We start from the raw sequence: 21,151 nt of genomic DNA on the forward strand, positions 1-21,151 counted from the left end.
TGCCTGTTTACAAATACAGCGGAGACAGAGCATCATTATCATTCATTTGTACTCGTGTGTCAACATAAGTTAAATGTTCTCATTCCTTTTAGCTCAATTTTGGTTTCCACCTACTCCTGAGGTAAATGTTAGGCTCTTCAGCTGCCAAAAGCTCCATTATGATCACCAGTTAGTTGATAACTTTTTGTGTAGCCGGGCAAGTTGTGTTGAGTGGAATTGTTGAGCTTTTTTGCTGAAAGTCGGCCCCAAAAAGACAAAGCAGGGAGTTAAGAGATGTTAAAAAGTTGCACACTTGGGTGATAATTCTCTGTAGGTTTGTCACTCATCATGTAATGCATTGTTAATATTAAAATATTGATGAAAAGAAAACTACTAGTGCAGTAAATATCCTTCAAAAACAACATAGTACACAAACAAATTATATATTTGTTTGCTTGATTAGAATTTAAATTTTGACTGACTAACTAATAAAATCAGGGGACAGCTTTCCGATTTGTTCAGGGAAGCACAATAGTCAACCTCATCTTATGTAAATGAAGTCCTCTGGGTGCTCGCACAGCCCTTATGACAATACTTGCAATCTCATTCACTTTATCACTCCCCGTTCTATTGATATTGGTGTTCCATATTCAGCGTTTTATTACTTATCACCATGCAGTTATTCATATCAGCCCTTGTGAGCTGATCAAGGAGCAGAGTTTTTTCTTGCAGGGAGGCTTCTCTACTTTGTTGTTTTATCTTGTGCACGCGTATAAAAAAAAAGGGCCTGAGGGAAAAAGACAATGCTGTCTGCTTTAACTCATCTCACTGCCTGACACTGAGGTATCAGGCACCGGCAAGGGAGGGAGAATATTTTATCTGACATTGTCACTCTCTGTTGAAACCTCAGGGAGGCAGAGGCTGCTGTGACACACTAGGTGGTCAGCAGCACTGCATATGATTATGACAGCTATACCAGACTCGCTGAAGCCATTAGTCCATGTGTTACAATGACACAAACTATCCTCATAATAGTATTCTGTCTGCCTATTTTCTTCCTAGCATAGTTGTCATCAAGTTTTAAGTCATTAGACATCTTCAGTTTTATAGAAATGTTTTTTTCTTGTGCAAAAATCATTAAAAATCTTTATTTCCTTCAGGTTATTTCCGGTCATGTGGACTTCTTGAGCTACATGGAACATTATCTCATGAAGCACAATACACACAATTTGCCTCAGCCATTCTCCAAATGACACAAGTCAACTACTCCAGATTGGTTTGGATTAAATAGGAAGAGAGAAGAAACATGGAGACATCTTTGTTCCGTTTGATTGCTGTTTTTGTGAGCTGCACTGTCCACTTGATTGATTGCAAAACTATTTGCAACAGACCAGCTTCACTTGAGTGGCACCTTAAACAACACTCAGTCCAAATGAATTGGACACTCGTAGGAAACATCTGTAAGAGCGTAGCAGAGTGTTGGGATTCTCAGGAGGGAGAGGAGTCGAGTGGGCAACCTTTTAACTTCCCACAGATATGCCCACTTCAGCTGCAACACGGAGACAAACTGATGATGACGACTGATGAAACGCTGCAGTCATATGGCATCAGAATCCTCAACGTGTCAAAAGACAACTTTGAAAGCTGTTCCACAAATGGTCAAAGAGAAGATCAGTTTCTTTCCCCTCACAATGTAAATGGGAGTGAGCAAGTGGAGGCCAAGTGGCTTGTTCCGGGTCACCGTTACTTCATCGCTCTGCACGAGGGAGATACGCAGCTGTGCAAGTTCGGCTTAAGGCTCAATGTGTCTGTGAAAACGCAGCTTTGTCAGGCTTCTCCTCTGCTTCGACTGTGTTCGGGGAACGGTGTTTGTCAAACAGGCCACCGGGAAAGTGCATACTACTGTCGATGCCACCACCACTACTCCGGGAGGTTTTGTGAGAAGTTTGATGCTTGTTTGGACAACCCTTGTGAAAACAAAGGAGTCTGTTTAAGTAATGGATCCACGGATCCAAACCACAGAACATATAAATGTCTGTGTCCTCCACATTTTACAGGTAAGGACAAAACTCACTCATCCCATTTGTTGAGCTCTCTTGTTAAAATTAGAGCTACATCTAAATACATTTGAACATTTGCTGTACTTCATTGATTTTTACCTCTGAGTTATGTCTGCTTGAGAGAAATGTTTATTAAGAAGGCACTTATTGATACATGAGACAGAAATGACAGAACTGAAAGAATATATATGTAACTTTAAATGTAATGCAAGCCGCCTTCTCCAATTAATTATTTATTGGACACATAGTTATTCAGTTTAGACCCCTTATCAGATTAACACTCACATGTAAGGCAAACAGAATTAATATTAAAACAGCTTGAATTCCAAATTACTTGTTTCTTAATCTCTTTGCTGCCAACATGTACAGCTCTCTTTGCAGCAGCATTTTTCACAGTGCTCTTTTAGATAATTAGAAATTCAAATAAATAGCACTAGGGTTCTGTGCATGAACACACACTTCACCTATCTTTTTCTATCTCTGTGTTTCTGTGAAGAAGTCAACTGATATGTCGTTTGTTTTTAGGAGTTAACTGCTCTGAAGTCATCGGGAAAGAAAACTGTGACAGAATTTGTGAAAATGGGACATGCGTTCAAATGTCGTCTACCTCCTTCAAATGCATCTGTGACACAGGATTCTCTGGTAAGCAGCCCTTATTCAGCTGGTAGCAGGGTAATAAATAGATGAATAAATAGATAGATCGTCAGTCACTATGACAACAAAACCTGATCTTTGAATGTAATTGCGCAGTGTTCATCCTTGACAGGTGAATCATACACAGACAGTTTTTTCATGATTTGTTACTTATCAAAGGCAGTGGGGGAAAATTGGTTCCATTTGTGTGACTGTGTCATTTGCCTCGGGGGCGACTATCTTTGGAAAAGGTCAAAGCTAAGAACTACAAAAACCATTTTATTTTTATTTTTTTTAATTTACAATTTTTATTCAATGCAAGGTACAGTACACATATGAAACATCCATTACACTTGTTAAAGGAAGTAAATGTAAAGAACAAAGTCTAACAGTGGCGTACTGAGTATTTTCAAAACCACACAGAACAATTTATCACTTTCGAAAGTAGAGGACGATTTTACTGCTCCACATAAACCTCAGCCTTACTGAAGAGCGCGTACAACATATTAGGTACTACGATGAACACACCTGTGTTGCACAGGTATAAACCAGTTGTTTTTTGTTTTTGTCCCCCCCCCCCTTTTTTCTTAAACCAAAAAAAAACAAAACCAAAGATTCAGTAGACATTTGGTAGTCACTTTCTAGGCACTTTTAAAAAAAACCCTAAAGAAAAAAAAAAAAAAAAAAAAAAAATAATAATATTTTGCTAAGATATAGCGTAATACCAACAATGAGAAAATTAAAAATGAATAATAAATAAATGAAAATAAAAGACGACCAAAATCTTACAAATATGTTTTTTTTTTTTTCTCTTTTTTTTTTTTTTTTAAATCAAAAAGACAAAAACAAAACCCAAATACTGGACATTTGGTAGTCACATGTCTAATACTGTATTATTAACTCTATAGTGCTTCTTTTTTTTTTTTTTTTTTTACCCCCAAAACAATAAAATATTTAGTTAAGATATGGCACAATACCAGCAATGAAAAAAAAAAATATATATATATATATATATTTTTTAGTTAACTTCAATAGCACAGAAGAAACATAAGAACTGGGATGTATATTAGAAAAACACAGGTTGATTAGAGAATATTAACACATATGGGAGGTTGAACTAGCAGTAGTAGGCCTATATTCTTTTTGTGTGTTCAGATAAGGAAAGACCCCAATGTTTTGTTGTTTAATAAGGATCATTCTGTCGTGTCCCTTCAGTTAGGTCGTCTTTTTTCAACAAAGGAGATCCACTTTGACCATATTTTATTAAATCTGTCCATCTGTAGATTAAGTGAGTGTGTGACTTTTTCCATTCGATATATGTCGTCAACCGTGTCCATCCATTCACTCACTGTAGGAGGTTCGGGGTGAAGCCAGTGTCTAGTGATATTTTTCTTAGCTACAGTTACCATAATTATAAAAAGATATCTATTAGTGTTTCCAATAATAAAATCTGATTTGCCGAAGATAAAGGTTTCAAATTGGTTGGGTATCTGTATATGAAATATCTCCTCCATTGTTTTATGAACATCTGACCAAAAATTCTGCAACCCTGGGCATTTCCAAAATATATGCCAATGATTTGCATCTCAACCTCCACATCCTCTCCAGCATATGGGGTCTTCCCCTGTGTAATGAATTTTCATCTTTGGAGTAGTGAAAAATCTTATCAAACACTTCCACGCAAATTCCCTCCATGTGTGTGCACTTGTGCATCTCCACAGAATTTTGCAGTAGTTAAGCCATTCTTCTTTGGTTATGTCAAGTTGTCCTTCTTTTTCCCATTTATTTTTGATATATTCTGTAGTGTACAAAAACCATTTTAATATAAAAGTTCAGCATTTCTTCATGGGGTTTAAAGGTCCAGTATCTAGGATTTAGTGGCATCCAGCGGTGAGGTTGCAGATTTCAACCAACTGAATAACCCGCCCCTCAACCCCTCACCTTCCAAGCTAAAGTGGATGCAAAACTCACTAAAAAAAGACCCTCTCTAGAGCCAGTGTTTGGTCTGTATGTTCTGGGTTACTATAGAAACATGGCAGGCTTTGTGGAAGAGGACCCGCTTCTTATGTAAATATAAATAACTCATTCTATCAGGTAACAAAAATGACTTGTTTTCTTATTTTCAGGTGATTATACACTAATTAAAACACATTAACACACTGGTCCTTTAAACTTGGTTCCACTTGATGTTATATTAGTCACCATAATAAATGGAGTGGCTGCTTCAAATCATATACTTTAAAACCTCATGTTACGGCCAGTAACATGCAGTTGTAAAAAGCCAAGACTAACTGCTGGCTAACTGAGCGTATCACAGTTGATAAAACAAAGGTTTACAGCAATCAATTAAGATGGGTTTTATAGTATGTTGTTTCTGCTGATCATATGAAGTCAGAACTTTGACACTGGTCAACTTCTGTTAGCTTTCAAAAGGTAAGGTCCATAAAAAGAAGGAAGGCTTAGTTAAAGTGCAACAACATTTATTCATTTTTTAATGTTTCATTATTGAATTGATCCTTATCCAATTAGATGAAACCAATGAAAAATATATTTTATAGTGGGCTTAACATGCAGATTCTATGCTTACAAATAACTGCATTTTATGAAAATGATTTTGTTCTTTTCAATGTGTGAATCATTTAACAATACCCAATTTAACTAAATCAAAGCATTGTTTGTATGCCAATTCCTCTCTCCATGAATGATTCATATATAAGACACAACTGTAACGTGTTTTCACTGGCAGCCAAATTGTTTTTCTTGCTATGTGATTTGGACTGGGGCTAAAGACTCATCTTCAAGCATTGGGTGGCACTCGTGATCTGGTGAGCTTGTTTATGAGACATTACCGCTTCACCCATTATTTAGGTAATGAGTCTCATTTGCTCCAGTAATGTACAGTTAGGTTAATGGGTATCACACACAAATGGGTTACGAGACCTGCATATTCCTCCAGTTGCCCTGGATATCACTGTCTGCTGTAAAAACAAGCCTGCAATGAACTTTCTTGAGGAAAGAACTGCAGGTGGCTCTTCACATTGATTCATTGTATTGGTCGGAGTGCAATTTGTCCTGGCAGCAGTCTTGACGTGTCATGGCTTTGCTTTTTAAAGTCAGGCCCATGCTTTCATCTTATTATTTTGGAGATGTGGTTTCAAGGTTCCTTCCAATTTTGTCTGGCATCTGATCTTACAAGAGCAGATTAAGGCCCTAGAAGAACAAAGTGTCTTTATGTAGCTCTTGTGCAGCATAGGAGCACAGAGGGTGGTAGCATTAAATATTTCAGAGAACATCTCGCAACTTATTCAAGATGAAGAGACCAGATCACAAGAAAATCCTTGCAAGGGAACAACATTGGTTAGTCATCCTATCATATGTGAAGAATGCTTTACCAAGTATGTGATGAATTTGATCATTGATATAATGTATATTTAAGTAATTGCCGATGGACTTTATTATGAAAAGCAATGCTTTGGATTTCTTCTTAAAGCGGTCCTAAAATATATTCATACTCTTTGTTGCCACTAAAATGTCCAAAAATTGTATTAGCTTTAGCTCTGTATCATTAATGAAATATAATGCATTGCTCAACAAAATGCAAGGATTTTTTAAGCCAAGCAGACGGTAATTACCAAACATTCAGCTGAGAAAAAGAATGGGCCTTTTTCCTTGTGCACCACTAACACTACCAGACAAAACTATTGGCACTGTAAAGATGTCTGGCCTTGTGTGGATTAAAAATTGATAATTCCTTTGATAAATTGGTGAGTTATATGCACCCCTCTGCCTTTGCAGATTTGATCTAATTTACGTTAATTGCCGCTGCTCTCTTAAGTAAGCAGACTCCACTGGGTGCTGTCGCATAGTCATGGTGTCCTGCTGTCCCATCAGCTTCTTGGGAGTTCTGTGGAGCTCTTGCTTCCTCTACCTCCCTGCTGCAGTTCCCTCATTAATCAACCAGAAGTTTAGTGGCTGCTCCAGCACTGGCTGCCCTCATAGGCCAAAGTCTATGCGCATAGAATAATGAGCCAAACTCATGGGACGTTTCAAATGAGATTTTCTTTTGATTTGACTCTCCTCTGCTCTACCTCTAGGGTAATTGTTGCGAGGTATTACCATCTTTACAGGGCCATTTCCATTTTGGTATGAGGTGTTAATTGTTTTCATCTTGTTTTAATTTCTTGTTGGTAGTAATATCACATTTTAAAAGTTTAATTTGCGTTATGTATATGCAATTATTACCCTTGTTAACCAATATAATTATAACATTAGACATAATGTTGTTTCTGAATCACCACAGTTCATATTCACTGCAATAATTGGAGTATTTAAGATCAGTGGAACAGTGGTAGACACAAATGCTGGCATAAATACAAGTCATCCTAAAAGAAAAGTAGTTATATTAAACCATGTATAACCTAAACTATAATTACCACAGACTATGAACTTCTCTTGAGTGCAAGCAGTACTACAGCCATCATCTGTGTCATAAATCTACTGTATGTAACAAATGGAAATGTACTAGTTTGAATTGGTACAACTTTGAGTGAACCGGTTAAGAAATCCCAATTTCTAGTGGAATATGAGCTGAGGCAAATGCAAGCCCTGAAGTTGTACACAGTAAGATTGATGCCCACAGAGGAAGCTGTGAGGAGCCTCTGGGACACGAGCACTTGTATCAGCAGGGGGATTAAAGAAAATATGCAAAGAAAGAGTCGCTGGAAAGATAAATGTGTAGGCATCTTGTGAAGAACACAAAAATGAAAACCCTCATCAGGGAATTACATCAAATTCTTATTCACCTTGAACCTGCAGTGAATTCATCCTTCTAGTTTTATCCTTTGCATACAATGTCACTGTGGCATTACAGTACACTATCTGTGGTTAAGCTGCTGCAGGTGAAAGTCTTGTGGCACTGCAGTATTTAGAAAAACTACTGGCTACAGCTTACTTCACATGTTTATGAGCTGGGCTGCAGCACTGACTACTTAGGGCCTGATTTACTAAGATCCCAAATAGACAGCAGTATTTAAGTGAGGGTTTTGCGTGTCTTAATGGAGAGTTTGGACGAGCAGAAAGCCCTCAAGCGCAAAATGAAATGTGATCAGGTTCTAGTGGAAGAGGTTAATAAATATGTTGAGTTATAACAAAAACAAATATTACCAGATAAACCGACATATGGGAGAGTATTTCTGACAAACCCAATGCTGTTAGTAAAACCAAAAATATTCCACTCCAAAATTAACACAGGTGGAAAAAATCCGTCCTGTGCGTATTCTGTCATTGGGCCTCCGTCTCCTCCTCTCCACAGTAATAGAAGTCATCTGTGCGCAGCCGGTTAATACCTGCCCTTTAAAGGTATTATTTATAGACGCAGTTAGCGTCAGAAATAATACCTTCAGGTTTGGTAAATCACAATGCGCGTGCTAAATAACATATACGCATTTTCTCCTCCCTGTATTTTGCACACTGGGGTTGAAACGCCCCATAATGCATATTCATTATGGCAAACATACTAAATGGACAGCGCGTATTATCTTGCACAGTTGAAAGACGCAAACCTCAGTGCGCTGCGTTAGTAGATCAGCTTGCACATTTTTTTACACACGCCAACCTTTAGTAAATCAGGCCCTTAGTGTACAGTTCAGTAAAAGTCCTCTATGAAAATAATGTATTTATCTTTACGATTCAGTATAGAAGTATTCACTTTTTTAAGTGTACATAAAGGATTGAAACACTTTCCAGATTGGGAACCCTTGTATTATTTATCTGTTTGGCTTTTTCTTTTTTTTTAAATTAAGTAAATAGTTATTTCACTGAATAGTTTATCAGATAAACATCCTAATATATATATTTTATTTATATAGAAATTGTTAAGAATTGCAATAGTCTTCAGAAGAATACGTCTGTTAATGTTAAGTCCTGTAAATGATAATGATAATAATATTATAATGGTGGCAGCAGCAGCAATAACACTAGCTGCATAGCTATTCAAGTGATAAAATATACTTTATTTGTACTGGAAGCATACAAGCATTTAATAACAAAGAAGATAAAACTGCTTTGAGATAACTAAGTACATGTTGAGACATGATACATTATGATTTCATTAGTTGTCTATATGCTCATACAGATATGTTGAGAGGCAATGCATGTTACATTTATTTGTTCAGCAGCTTTAAAATAGAGAGGCAATTTAAACAGCTTCTCATACAATTAAATGATTAAGTGAGTCAGTGTATTAGAAAATCATAAGATAAATAAGATAAAATAAATTGGCAAAAAGTAATTAGTAACAGTACAGTAGGAAGCGTATCTAAATGCAGAAAGATAAATAAACGTGCAAGGGAGACATGAGTCAGTCAAAGACATGTTGTTGTTGTTTTTTTTTTTTATTTTGATCCGGTAGAATAGTGGCTAAAAGCAGCTTCACTGGTTCTTTTATCAGTGTTTATGTGGAGCCATCATACAGAGCAGCAGACCAATCACTGGTGCCTTGGTCCCTTATATACCCCACCTTAAATGACTAACTGGATGCTGAACATACATAAACAGACTATTTGATGATCTGTGAACACAACATGGATCAGTTGGCATTTACTGAGCTAAATATCAGAATGGCTCCTAGTTTCAGTAAAAAAAAAAAAAAGTATCTCCTCTCACTTAAACATGATTGAAAATACAGCCAAAAATGATGTAGCCAAAATCCTGAGCAGAAGACAGATGAGTGACAGCAATCACATTACTATATGTTTATGTATTTCACTGCCATATCACAACAGGCAACTGGCGTGCCTGATTATGGTGCCTACCCAAATGCTCATTTATATTAATGCTGTGTGTTGACCTGACTTAACTGGATGGCAGCTGCAGAACGACGAAACCTCCACAAACACACACACACACACAGCGTGAAGTACAACACCCCGAGATAGAGGTGATTCTCCATCACAAGGACTAAGCAGGAAAAACACTAGGCGGGCACATAAACAACACTCAACTCCCTGTTTATAGCTTCCAGTCAAATCCATGCATTTGTAGTTCCTATGTGAAACACGCCTAATAATTCATTGCATTAGCCTTTTAGGACATTTGGCATGTTTTTCACTGCACATTTAGTTTCTGTCAAATGAAATGGTTAAAAATTGCACAACAAAATACTGGCAATACAGCTCTCTTTTATATGCAGTGCTGAGAACTGTTTCCATTAGCTTGTTAAAATATTGGTGGTTGTAATTATTTTCTAGTTGGTTTGGTTGGTTGGCTTTAGTGTGATGCTTTATAAAATGGGCAGTTAAGTTCTTTCCCATCATCAATCAGAAGCCAAGATAAAATTCTGACAGCAATGTGCAATTTCTCTCGCCTTTACTTTAATTGTGAGAATATTTGCTTAAACTGTATTTACACTTTACATGCATAGTGACAAGGGAGGGCCCTGCACATGCCTCCCTCCTGTGTAATTATTGATAAAATGTGTCAATCAGCCCCTCCTCCATGGATTACACATCACGTCAGTCATGTCTTTTCTGGCATAAACTTGGTCAGGTTGCTTTGATGTGATCAATCAATCAATCAATCAATCTTTATTTGTATAGCGCCAAATCACAACAAAGTTATCTCAAGGCACTTTACACATAGAGCAGGTTCTAAACCGAACTCTTCAGGTTTTAATTTTAAAGAGACCCAACATTCCCACATGAGCAAGCACTTAGCGACAATGGCAAGAAAAAACTCCCTTTTAACAGGAAGAAACCTCAGGCAGAACCAGGCTCAAAGTGGGCGGCCATCTGCCTCGACCGGTTGGGGTAGAGGGGAGAGAGAGCAAGAATAGGAGAGGGAGAGAAGCACATAGAAAATAAACATTGAAGCTAGAAGGTCCGGGACTGGAATCTGTCATCCGGACGTCTACAGGCCCAGATTGCCTGTGAGACGAGAAAGCACAGACAACTCCGGGGAAGAAGTGTAGGTTACTGAATGCATTAATAGTACATGATAATAGTGATTTCCTGCTTGTTCCATGTTTCCAGTTTCCATGCTGCTTGAGGTTTAATAGTTTAATGTAGATTGTGAATGTATACTTGGCTGCTGACATGGTTTTAGACAATTTAGTTTGTAGATGTAAATACCTGCCTCAGTCTGAATAGAATAGGGTAGAGCATATTGTAATAATGCTGTACTATCTGTTTTGCAGGCCCGGCATGTGAGAGAAAAGCCACCTGTGATCCAAATCCATGCAGAAATGGTGGCACATGCGAAGAGAGCCCCGAAGGGTTTGTTTGTCATTGTCCAGAAAGATTTTGGGGCCTCTACTGTGACTCCAGTGTGGATGTGGATTGCATGTCATATGGATGTCAGGAGGAACACATTTGCACTGCTGGGGAGCGTGTGAGGACTTAATTTTCCTTATTTGTTTTATCTCAGTGGGACATAAACAAGAAATGGCACATGGAAATTAATATAGTGTCTTGAAACAAGATCAGATGGCTTCATTCTGAAGGCTGCAACAGCAATTAATATTTCCCCCCTGAAGATGAGCTTAAGGGGAAAGAGTGTTTGCTTCCTCTAGCAATTTGATTGAATGACCCAGCACATATTTAAGTGCCAATTTGAAATGGCTCTCTTCAAAAGCTTTTTGTAATTGGATGCCTGCTGCAATTTTCACCTTTCACTTGAAATGGTATAGCGGTCATACATTTTTCAATGGTTGTAGTCCCTCTAATGTTGTTGAGGATACACTAGAGGAAATACAGTAATGCTCTAATTGTCTTTCTCCGACCTTTGTTTTTGTTCATTGCAGTTTACTGAGCGCATTACACATTTTCATTACCCACCTAAGAATACCAGAGTACACCAGACTAAAAGGGGCATTTATCAAAATAATGCTTGATATTGCCACTGCTTGACACAGATATTTTTCTAGAAGTTTAATATGAAATTGAACTCACTTTAAACTTTGAATTTATAAGATCGGTGTTTATTAGTTTCTCACAATATTAAAACTTGAATAAACCCCTATTATTTACTTGAGTACTCAATTATATATAATTATAGAGATCAGTTAACACATAATAATAATCAAGCCACATTTTCCAACTACAGTGTATGTTTCTTTCAATGATTATGTTTGCTGTACTCTAGTCTGTGATCTTATGTACATACCATTGTAGAATCTAACCTTATTTTCTGAAGTGAGCAGGTGACCTGGTTTGTTTTGCCTCTGTATGCAGGCCTCTGAATGTGTCTGTGCAGATGGTAATGTGGTCCCAGCATGCAGGAGGAAGCAGAACCTGTGCAGCTCATCACCGTGTCTCAACAATGCCACCTGTGTGTCCAAGGGAAAAGATTATGTCTGCAGGTGAAATGCATACAGGGATCTAATAGAGGCCACTCTTATAGTCCCCTTTCTAGATATGTCTCCCACTGAGAGTGAATAAAAATTGATCTTTTTTTTTTCTTCCCTCCACCTTTTAACGTGATTAGGATTTACATTCACTTAAAAGCTCTGGTCTTATTATACACACACCTGTGAGGCAGACCTCAAGCCTCATTGTTAACTGGTGACATTCTGTATTTTTCTTATTATCGATCAATCCCATAGGAAGGCCAACACCAATGATGAATGAATCTAATACATTACACAAGTGGTGCCTGTGCAGCTAAAGCCAGGTATAGTGTATTCCTATGTGCCATAGAACTCCACAGTTGTCCAAAAACTACTAAAAACCCATCTATGAACCACACTGGATGACATGTTCCTTAAATACGATGAACAAGTGCACTGTAGTTTAATTTGAGTAGATCCTTTATAAACTGTCATAGTGCAGCAAACACTCAGTGGAGCATCACATTGTTTTAATCTGCAGCAAATGCATTATTACCTTCTGTTTGAGTGAATGTTGCTAAAAACTACAGTGCCCAGTGCGTAGGTATATTAGGAAATTAATGAACCTTTTTTTTTTTTTTTTTTTTTTTTTAATATAACCATACAATAAAACAATATAATGAGCCATTTTTAAAGCTTCACATTTTCAGTATGAACATGGCAGTGAAATCAAAAAACATTAAGAAATAAAGTGTTAATTTTGGTGTTTTTACGGGATTTGTTATTAATCTGAAGAATATCCAATTGTGCCAGACTTTATCCTTATTATTATTATTATTATTATTATTATTATTATTATTATTATTATTAATAATAATAATAATACCTTTTAAAAATAAATCATTTTATTCAGATTTATTGGAAATAACAACAACATAGCATTCTCAATCTTTAACATAGCTCTGCTCTAAACCAGTAAAAGCATTTGGTCTTAAAACATTTGCTTCACGAAGCCCCTTGGATGATACTGGCTTCTACTAGATTACAGTCTGCCTTTGATGCCCTCTAGATACTTATCATCACACTGAAACCTGTTTTTAACACAGACTGGAGCTCCTGCTAGTACTTAGATAGCGCTAGTGTTTGTCCATAACTAAACTGCTATCCAGCCTGAACTTGTATGACTCAAATACTTATGAATATGACTGTATAATGTTATTGATTTTCAACCAACATCCATGTGACACCCTTGTTAAAAAACAAGATAGATTTTTTATTTTTTTTAAATGTTTTATTTACAATAGGGATTTATATGAAAGTGTGTTCTGGACTAGTGCTTTGCTCCTTTTTTTATAAAACAACTTTTTAAGCCATGGTCAAAGATTTATTAAAGTTGTAGGAAAGCATAATTTGTAATTCTTCCTGATAGGTTAACCACCTAAGTTCCAATACAGGTCAAAATACACAGTATGGGAAGAATAATTTGAACAAACTATTTCACCTTGGTTCATATCACAAACTGCTCCTGTAGAAAACAGAATTATAACCCCATGAATCTTGTAACTGAAAAATATGGCTTGTTAGTGTTCAAGGCTCAGGGTGAATTGATTTTGATGACACTGACCTCCTCTCAACAGATGTCTGCGAGGGTTTTCCGGGAAGAACTGTGAAGAAATAATTGACTACTGCAGGCTGCTCAATATCAACTGCCTAAATGAGGGATTGTGCTTGAGTGTAATTGGCGGATATCAGGTAAGTAATTCAATGCTTCAGTCATAATGAAATACTCAGAAGCCCACAAAATACGATTCATGCTGCACCTTAATGGATGTTACAGTATGAGCAGACACTGAAGACGTTCATAGCAGTAGTAGCAGCAGTGCAACAAATCTTTTGTTTAAGTTGGGGGGATTTTTTGAATCCTTTTGCTAAAGAGTTTTTTCATGACTTGACATTGAAATGAAAATTAGCCTAATGAAGTCCATGAATAATTATTTGCAGCAAGTCATATGTAAATTGGGCTATAAACAGTCAATATGTGTATACTGTGTGCTGCACTGGTATCTGATGAACAACAGCAATCTGTCTCAATTTCTGAATGATATAAGAAAATCGGAGTTGCTGTAAATCTATTTTCTATGATTAATATGTATTTTCTTTGCATTTTAGTATGTTGTTTTTGAATGATGCATTGATTAGTAAATGCAATTGAGTTTTACTGACAAATGCTTTAGATTGGCACAATTTTAAACATTAGATTGGAAATGGATGTGTGGTCTGTTGAACACATCAGGCTTTTATCAAAAAAGAGGCACTGCATTAAAAAAAAAGTCTTTCCATCTTTGGTCTACATATTTCTATTCATAAGAAAACCTGTCATTAATAGAACAAAACAAAGAGAATAACAAAACATCATTGGAGGGATATGGCTACAGACAGTAGTAATCCAATTCTAGCCCATTAATCATTGTGAGTATGTGGACGCGTTGCTCAGACAGACAGGCTCTGGTCTAATTTGCCTCTGTATTGCTCAGTCTCCTCAAATGTCTGGATTTTCTTACAACACCTGAGACTGCTCCATAATGCCCCATAGCTCCTAATTATTCTCCACCAATCTTGTTCCATTAGACCACTGAGAGTGTTCTTAATCTAAAACCCCCCTTTAAGCTGCTTTGTGTTGGTGTGTCTCCAACGGGGGTCTGACATTTTCAAAAATTGTTGTTCCCAGAAAATGGGCCATTTTTATTTATTTATTCATTTGTCATTTTTATTCATATTTTTAATGTGGTTTTCCTGTCAGTATGAAAAAACATTGGGTAGTTCCTTAAGGGTAGATTGCTCATTTAATGTCCACTGTCATCATCAAGATGCTCTTAAAGGACAGAATAAAACTAGAGATCACCCGTAACAGATTCTATGATAGATTTGCAGAGCAAGTTTTGTTTTAGCTCTATACTCCAGCACATTGGGCCAGTATATATGTTACCTTATTTTTCAATATCTGTGACTTTGCCTCCATCCCCAGTATAGTCAAGGTATATAGAATTTCATTTGTGGTGCTCACAGCATTGAGAAATTACATTTAAATAATCCTGGAGCACCTTTTATTGCCAGGAACAATGACCTGTTTTTTATGGATAGTCCACACACCTCATCGTCAGCTGTTTTCTTTCTATTTTTTTACTTTCTACAAAATAATTTGCTTTCATGAAAACTTTCAGCTCATTGTCTCTATTTTGTGGCCAACCACTTTACTTTTTTTGGTTTACTCACCTCTTTAATCAGCGTTGTTTTTGGCAACAGCTTTAAATCCCACTCCACGCCACCTGCCCAGCTTCAAATATCAGACAGATTATTATAGTTGAGCATTTAGCCATGAAAAAGCCAGAGGTTAGTGCAGACCAAAAGCTGAGCTAAAAGAACAGTGCATTCGCCTGAGAGCCAGAAACATGACTCCAAATGAATAATTTAGCTCAGTGTCTGCTGGATGTGTAAATAGGCAACAATTTGCAATCAAGTTCCCCATATCACCCTAAAAGGTGATAATCAGTGTTGCCTCTAAGTGGCCAAAAATTCAGTTATTGCAGACTTGACAAATGTTTTAAAGCTGCGAGCAGAGCACAAGAAATAAAATTCCATTCACCTCAATTTTATTGAGGCAGCAATAGAAATCTCTGCATGGCTATAGACGCCATTAGAGGTGAGAGAGAAAAATGTGGGGGTTTTTCGGGATTTGTGTCAACCAAGGTGTTTATTACCATATATTGTTTTTTCTATATGGTTACAAAGGTGAAAATGCTGCGATCCCTGCTCTATCACCTAATATGACTGTGAAGACTCCCAAACCTCCTTTAATGTCATTGTCGTTATTTCATGTCAAATCCAGTGTGCTGGAATAGAGCCAAAACAATGAAAATAGCATTGCTGTTCTAATAAATACCAATTGCTAACGTGCTATCACATGTTGTGTAATGTATATTGTACCAGGTTCACATGATTATGGTACTGTTTTCCTGCAGTGTGTCTGTGCCCCAGGATGGATTGGAGAGTTGTGTCAATATGTAAGCGATGCCTGCCTGATAAAACCAAACAGGTGTTTGAATGGAGCTACATGTTTTACAACAGGTCAGCCATCATCTCCCCCACAGTACACCTGCATGTGCCCCCCCGGCTTCACAGGTAAGATAACTTTGCTTTATTATCTGTTTTTTGCCCCCATTCCATCTGTCTGTGCGTCTGTCTGTTGGCAGGATATCTCAAAAAGTGTATCAGTTTTCACAAACCCTTGTGGGAAGGTTGGTTAAGGGCCACCGGATGACTGATTAATGTTTGCAGAAAATCTGACATTGAACTGGCACATCTTGACAGTTACATGGTGTAGACGTTTGTGTTCTCTCTTGCATTTACAAATTGTGTTGCTATGTAGAAACCATGTACATGCTATGTATATACAGTGTTATGCAAAGATGTGGAGCAGGGACGCAACATATGCAGTGAAGGCAGTAATTTTCGGAATATTTTAAATCGGTGAATCTGCGGTCTCCATGCAAGACATTTGACACAGAGCTCTCATGTTGAGTGCAATCCCTAAATTATGAATGAATCTATTTTGCCTTTTGTTGGTGTTTTAAAGCAGATGGCATAAAAATGGCTTAAAATATGAACAAACCATGAGAAACTGATGTATCCCATTAAAATTGCATGCTAGAATGAATTTAATTATGATTCTATGGTCACAGGAAATGCTTGTTTCTGATTGGCTGGCAGTTGTCCATTAAAATTTTATGTCATTTTAAGAGGAAGGAAATGTGGTCTTGGCCTTCACCTTTGTCACTTATTTTTCTTAAAAGGGATGCTTCATTTTGCACTGCTAACATAAATCACACTTAATGTGTTGTATCAATAGACTAACATGCCATCTGGATAAAAAAAAAAAAATCCATCTGCTGCACAATAATGACTTTTTAACCCTTTTCACAAGTTGCAACTCTGTTTCCATCTAAAAAAAGAGGGTAGGGCCTGGTAGCTAACTGGATGGGAATCAGAGCTGCCTTAACCACCATAACTCAATTGCCTTTTGGACACAACTACCAATTTCTGCTAAAGCATCCTACAAAGAAAGCCACAGCCAGATCCACTGTATATATTTGTGTCTCAGGTTATCTCACTGAACATCACTCACTGGTGGAACTAACTTACTGTAACTGATTAAACTGAATACAAACACATTTTAGAGCTGCATTGAAGTGGTTCTAATCAATATTTTTATAATGTATTTATTGACAGGGTACAGTGAATTCTTACCTTTCAGAGAATATCACCCGATTCTGCCTGTCCACTTGGCTTTATGGAGCTTTATAGTGAGTTTCAGCTCATACTTAAGCTGTGTGGCTACAATTTAACAGTTTCGGTTCACTCTCGTTCCTCTTCTAGCATTGGTTTTGGCTGCAGGAGGCATCAAAAGCTCTAAAAACCTGCTGTACACTACCTGCTCAGCACCAAATGGCAAGCAGACACAGTTAATAGCTGGTGAACACAGTTGAGCATTTAGAAGCTAAAGAAACAGATGGTAAAGACAAAAAAAGCAAATAAATACAAAAACCAAAAATGCTAAAAGGGTCCATTTAATTTCCTGTCGCAGGGTTTGCTAATATTTGTAGCTCATAGGAAGTACCCCTGGACTAAGCCCGTTTCCTGCTACCACAGTGTCTAACCTGTCACACTGGTGAAATGGGGTCATATTTGAGCCCTTTAATACTGTACATTGATAACACATAGGTCAGCAGGGTGACATAGTAAGAGGGAAGGCCAGTTCAGTAACCCAGTTCAAGGTCTGCTGTTCCATAACTAACCTCTAACCTATGACCACCCTGATGAGGTGGACAAACAAAGCAACTCCCTACAATGATCAATATCTTTTTTATTATTAGCAGTATTTTTAGATAGAGGAACCTGATATAACCTAAAGGCAAAACACATTTAGTTTGACTTATTCATATAGAGAAACACCATAAGTAGCTTCAACCTAGGAACTAATGTCTTTAAAATGCAAATGAATTGAAAAATGACAGGAGAGAAATCTGATTTACAAATCACAAGCCAGCCACAGTTTTTAAGCAAAGGCCTGTACTCTTGATGAAGCGATTTCTTTTTCAACCTTTGATGCTTATGTGCCACTAGACCTGCCTGCTTGACATTTCTAAGGCCTGCTCCTGATTACATTTAATCCAGGCACTCTGGCAAACTGCTTCCTAATTAGTTGTCAGATCAGAACATGGCCCGAAACTTGTTAAGCTATCATCGACAACTGTTCTAAAAAAAACAAAAACCAGGAGAACAAGGGAGAAAACACAAAAAGAGAAAAAAACAAAAGGAATTATTAGTGTGGGATTTACAACAAAAAAGCAACCCTATTCATATACCATGCTTTAAAAAAAGATTTAAGAAATTAGTAGAAACTATGTATCATTTCCATAAATAAGGAAAAATACAATCTACAGTCATATTTTAGTAATTAGAGGTTAATCAGAAAGATGGTCTTATTGCAAGAACGGTGGATAGTCTGCTCAGCAAAAAATACCAGTGCATACCTATAAATAGGCTTTATGCTGTAGCCTGTAGCTCATTCATTCATTCACAGCTGTGCCATTTTCCTCCATAATACAAAATGATGTGCGACTTATCTTAACAGTTCATCCTGCCGTAGACATATGAGCCCAGGTATTTTACTTGTCGTATCATCAAGGCTAGATATGATGTTTCGATTATACCTTTATAGCAGAGGCGGCTCCTCAATTGAATACAATGTGTTTACATCTCAAATATGATTCTTTTAGATTCTTTGTGCTATTATTTGACCAAGAAGAGACAGTATGGAACAACACATTGTTTATACTGTATAAGATTTTTGACAATGCCACATGATTGTTCTTCTCTTGTTCTTTTGCTTAAACAACCAGTGAATAACATTCTTTTTCTTCCCCAGTGCACTCATGGTTTGGCCTATAGCGTGTATCCACATCCAGCCTTAAGTCCTGACACACTCACCCGTCAGTCAGATAAGCCCTCACATAGCACTACATGAGCAAGATTTTTTCCTTCTGTTCATAGCTGAAATCTTTTGCCACTTCAGTAATGGAAAATTGTCTTTTATACCATGGCAGGTCTTAGTGACTGATAGAATTCATCATTTTCTGGCATCTTGGGATTTTTGCTTTGGAATTTCAAGCCATGCAGCATAGGAAGGCCAATTTAATTTCAAGCTTTGCCCAGAAACCCCACCGTACTCAATCATAGATCATAACTCAGGATACATTACTCAAGCCCCAGCAATCGGGTTTCATTTTGGAAGGCTTTATTTTTCACCGAACAACTGTTGGCATATATTTTGCCAGTCCTATTCATGCACATGCTCTCTTTTAATTATGTGGATAATAATAGAAGACAAGGAAACTAGACATGTTTAAAATCTACCAAAGATTTCTATGAGTGTGGTTAAAAGGTACAATTTCAACCTTTACCCAGCAAATAAGAAGCTGTTGGGTTTGAGTAACTTGTAGGTAAATAATGAATGAGCACAGGTGCAAGTAATATTCTAATAAAAATTCAGAACCCTTACCACAAAACCTTCAACATAATAATTATTTTATTTCAAGACATCGGAGTAAAATACAGTGCAACTTAAATAAACAAACTTCATATCGTTTAAGTTTCCTAAAGGAGGTGACAATACTACATGATGGATTTTATTCACAGCCATAAATGAGCATAGGCGTTTCACAGATTTTAGTTGGACAAATTTGTATAATTTGCTGCAGCACAGCATGGCATATTTTGTATATAATGACCTGTAGCAACTACCGTGCAGATGAAATCAATCATAGTGTTTGTGCTGTGGCGTGAGGTTGCCGCCGTCAAGAAGGGACTTTCACTGCATGTCACTTCTGCTCCGTTATTGATGATAGGACATTTTAAATTAATAACCTGCACTGGAAGACACCTACCCCCCAACCGTGGCAGTAGAACTAGCAGCTACTGAGGCAGCTGAGCACCAAACAAATCTCCATCAAGAAACCTGCATCCCCCACCTCTTCTGCTCTCTACAGTGGGGGGACCAAGCTCGTTATTAAGTGTCCATTTTCTTAACATGAAAGTGAGCCTGTCCAACTAGGGGTGTATTTACTCTAACAGCTCTCTTTGCTTTTCCAGGGACTCACCGCATGAATTGCGCAGCAGTTTAGTGATGGAATTTCTGTAGCCTTATTATTGTTTCAGGACAAAAGGTGTTACAGGCAACTCTTAAGGAATATCTATACTCTCATGTATGTATGCTAAATATCAAGTTATTGTAACACCAGCAACCAGCTAGGTTAGCTTAGCTAGCATAAAGACTGGAAGGAGCTAGCTGTCTCCTCCTGCTTCTAACCTTTATGCTAAGCTATTCAGCTGCTGATGGTGGCTTTATTTTTTATTGTACAGACAGAGTAGCTTCAGTTTTCTCATATAACGCTTGGCGAGAAATGTACAAATGTAATTCCCAAAATACTGAACAATTCCTTTAATGAATATGTCACATGAATAATTGTCTTGTGAACTTCCATGCATATAGGGAAAAGGGCTTTCCAGCAGAGTTGTATTTTAGATCAGTATGTACATTTATAACATATGCAATATGTTCTTTAAGTTACTTATAAAGGGGCTCTAAGCGAGGACAGTGATGTAATACAAATACAAGTAATTGTCATATTGTGTTTTTACATCTATTCTCAGGAACAAACTGTGAAACTGAAGTCAACGAGTGTGAGTCCAACCCCTGTCGGCACAATGGCACATGCTCTGACTTGGTAGGCCACTATGAATGCCAATGTCCCACAGGTATGTTGTGTTATGGCCACATTAGTGCTTTGTAATAACTGTGATATCTGTATTAGCTATGGTGGCAGGCAGTACTGCAGACCTTTTAAACATGTATGCAGTGAATGTCGCGCAAGATCCTCGGCCAGTGCCCCTTTGGCCAGTTTTAGTGTACTCTGAAAGCCAAAGGTGATTAGCTTTTGCCAACGGGGTCCCTAGAGTGTGACACATCCTGCCTGAGGAAGTCAGGATGATTTAATTCATCACATGAATCATATTTTTTTTACTTCTATCCCTTTTACTG

The 21,151-nt window shown here is 37.4% G+C and overlaps 1 protein-coding gene across 1 annotated transcript in view; it reads left to right on the top strand.

Moving 5' to 3' along the window:
- Positions 1–1,285: 1,285 nt before the first annotated feature.
- eys (eyes shut homolog) overlaps positions 1,286–21,151 on the top strand; it is a gene marked incomplete at its 3' end in the record, with an annotated part of 165,495 nt that continues 145,629 nt past the window's right edge. The window contains 7 exon segments of the mRNA XM_062430919.1: positions 1,286–2,036; positions 2,565–2,681; positions 10,864–10,946; positions 11,900–12,027; positions 13,632–13,746; positions 16,014–16,173; positions 20,764–20,868. Of these exon segments, the coding sequence (XP_062286903.1) occupies positions 1,286–2,036; positions 2,565–2,681; positions 10,864–10,946; positions 11,900–12,027; positions 13,632–13,746; positions 16,014–16,173; positions 20,764–20,868 (1,459 nt within the window).

Source organism: Scomber scombrus, chromosome 12, assembly GCF_963691925.1.
Source record: "Scomber scombrus chromosome 12, fScoSco1.1, whole genome shotgun sequence".
Classification (NCBI taxonomy): domain Eukaryota; kingdom Metazoa; phylum Chordata; class Actinopteri; order Scombriformes; family Scombridae; genus Scomber; species Scomber scombrus.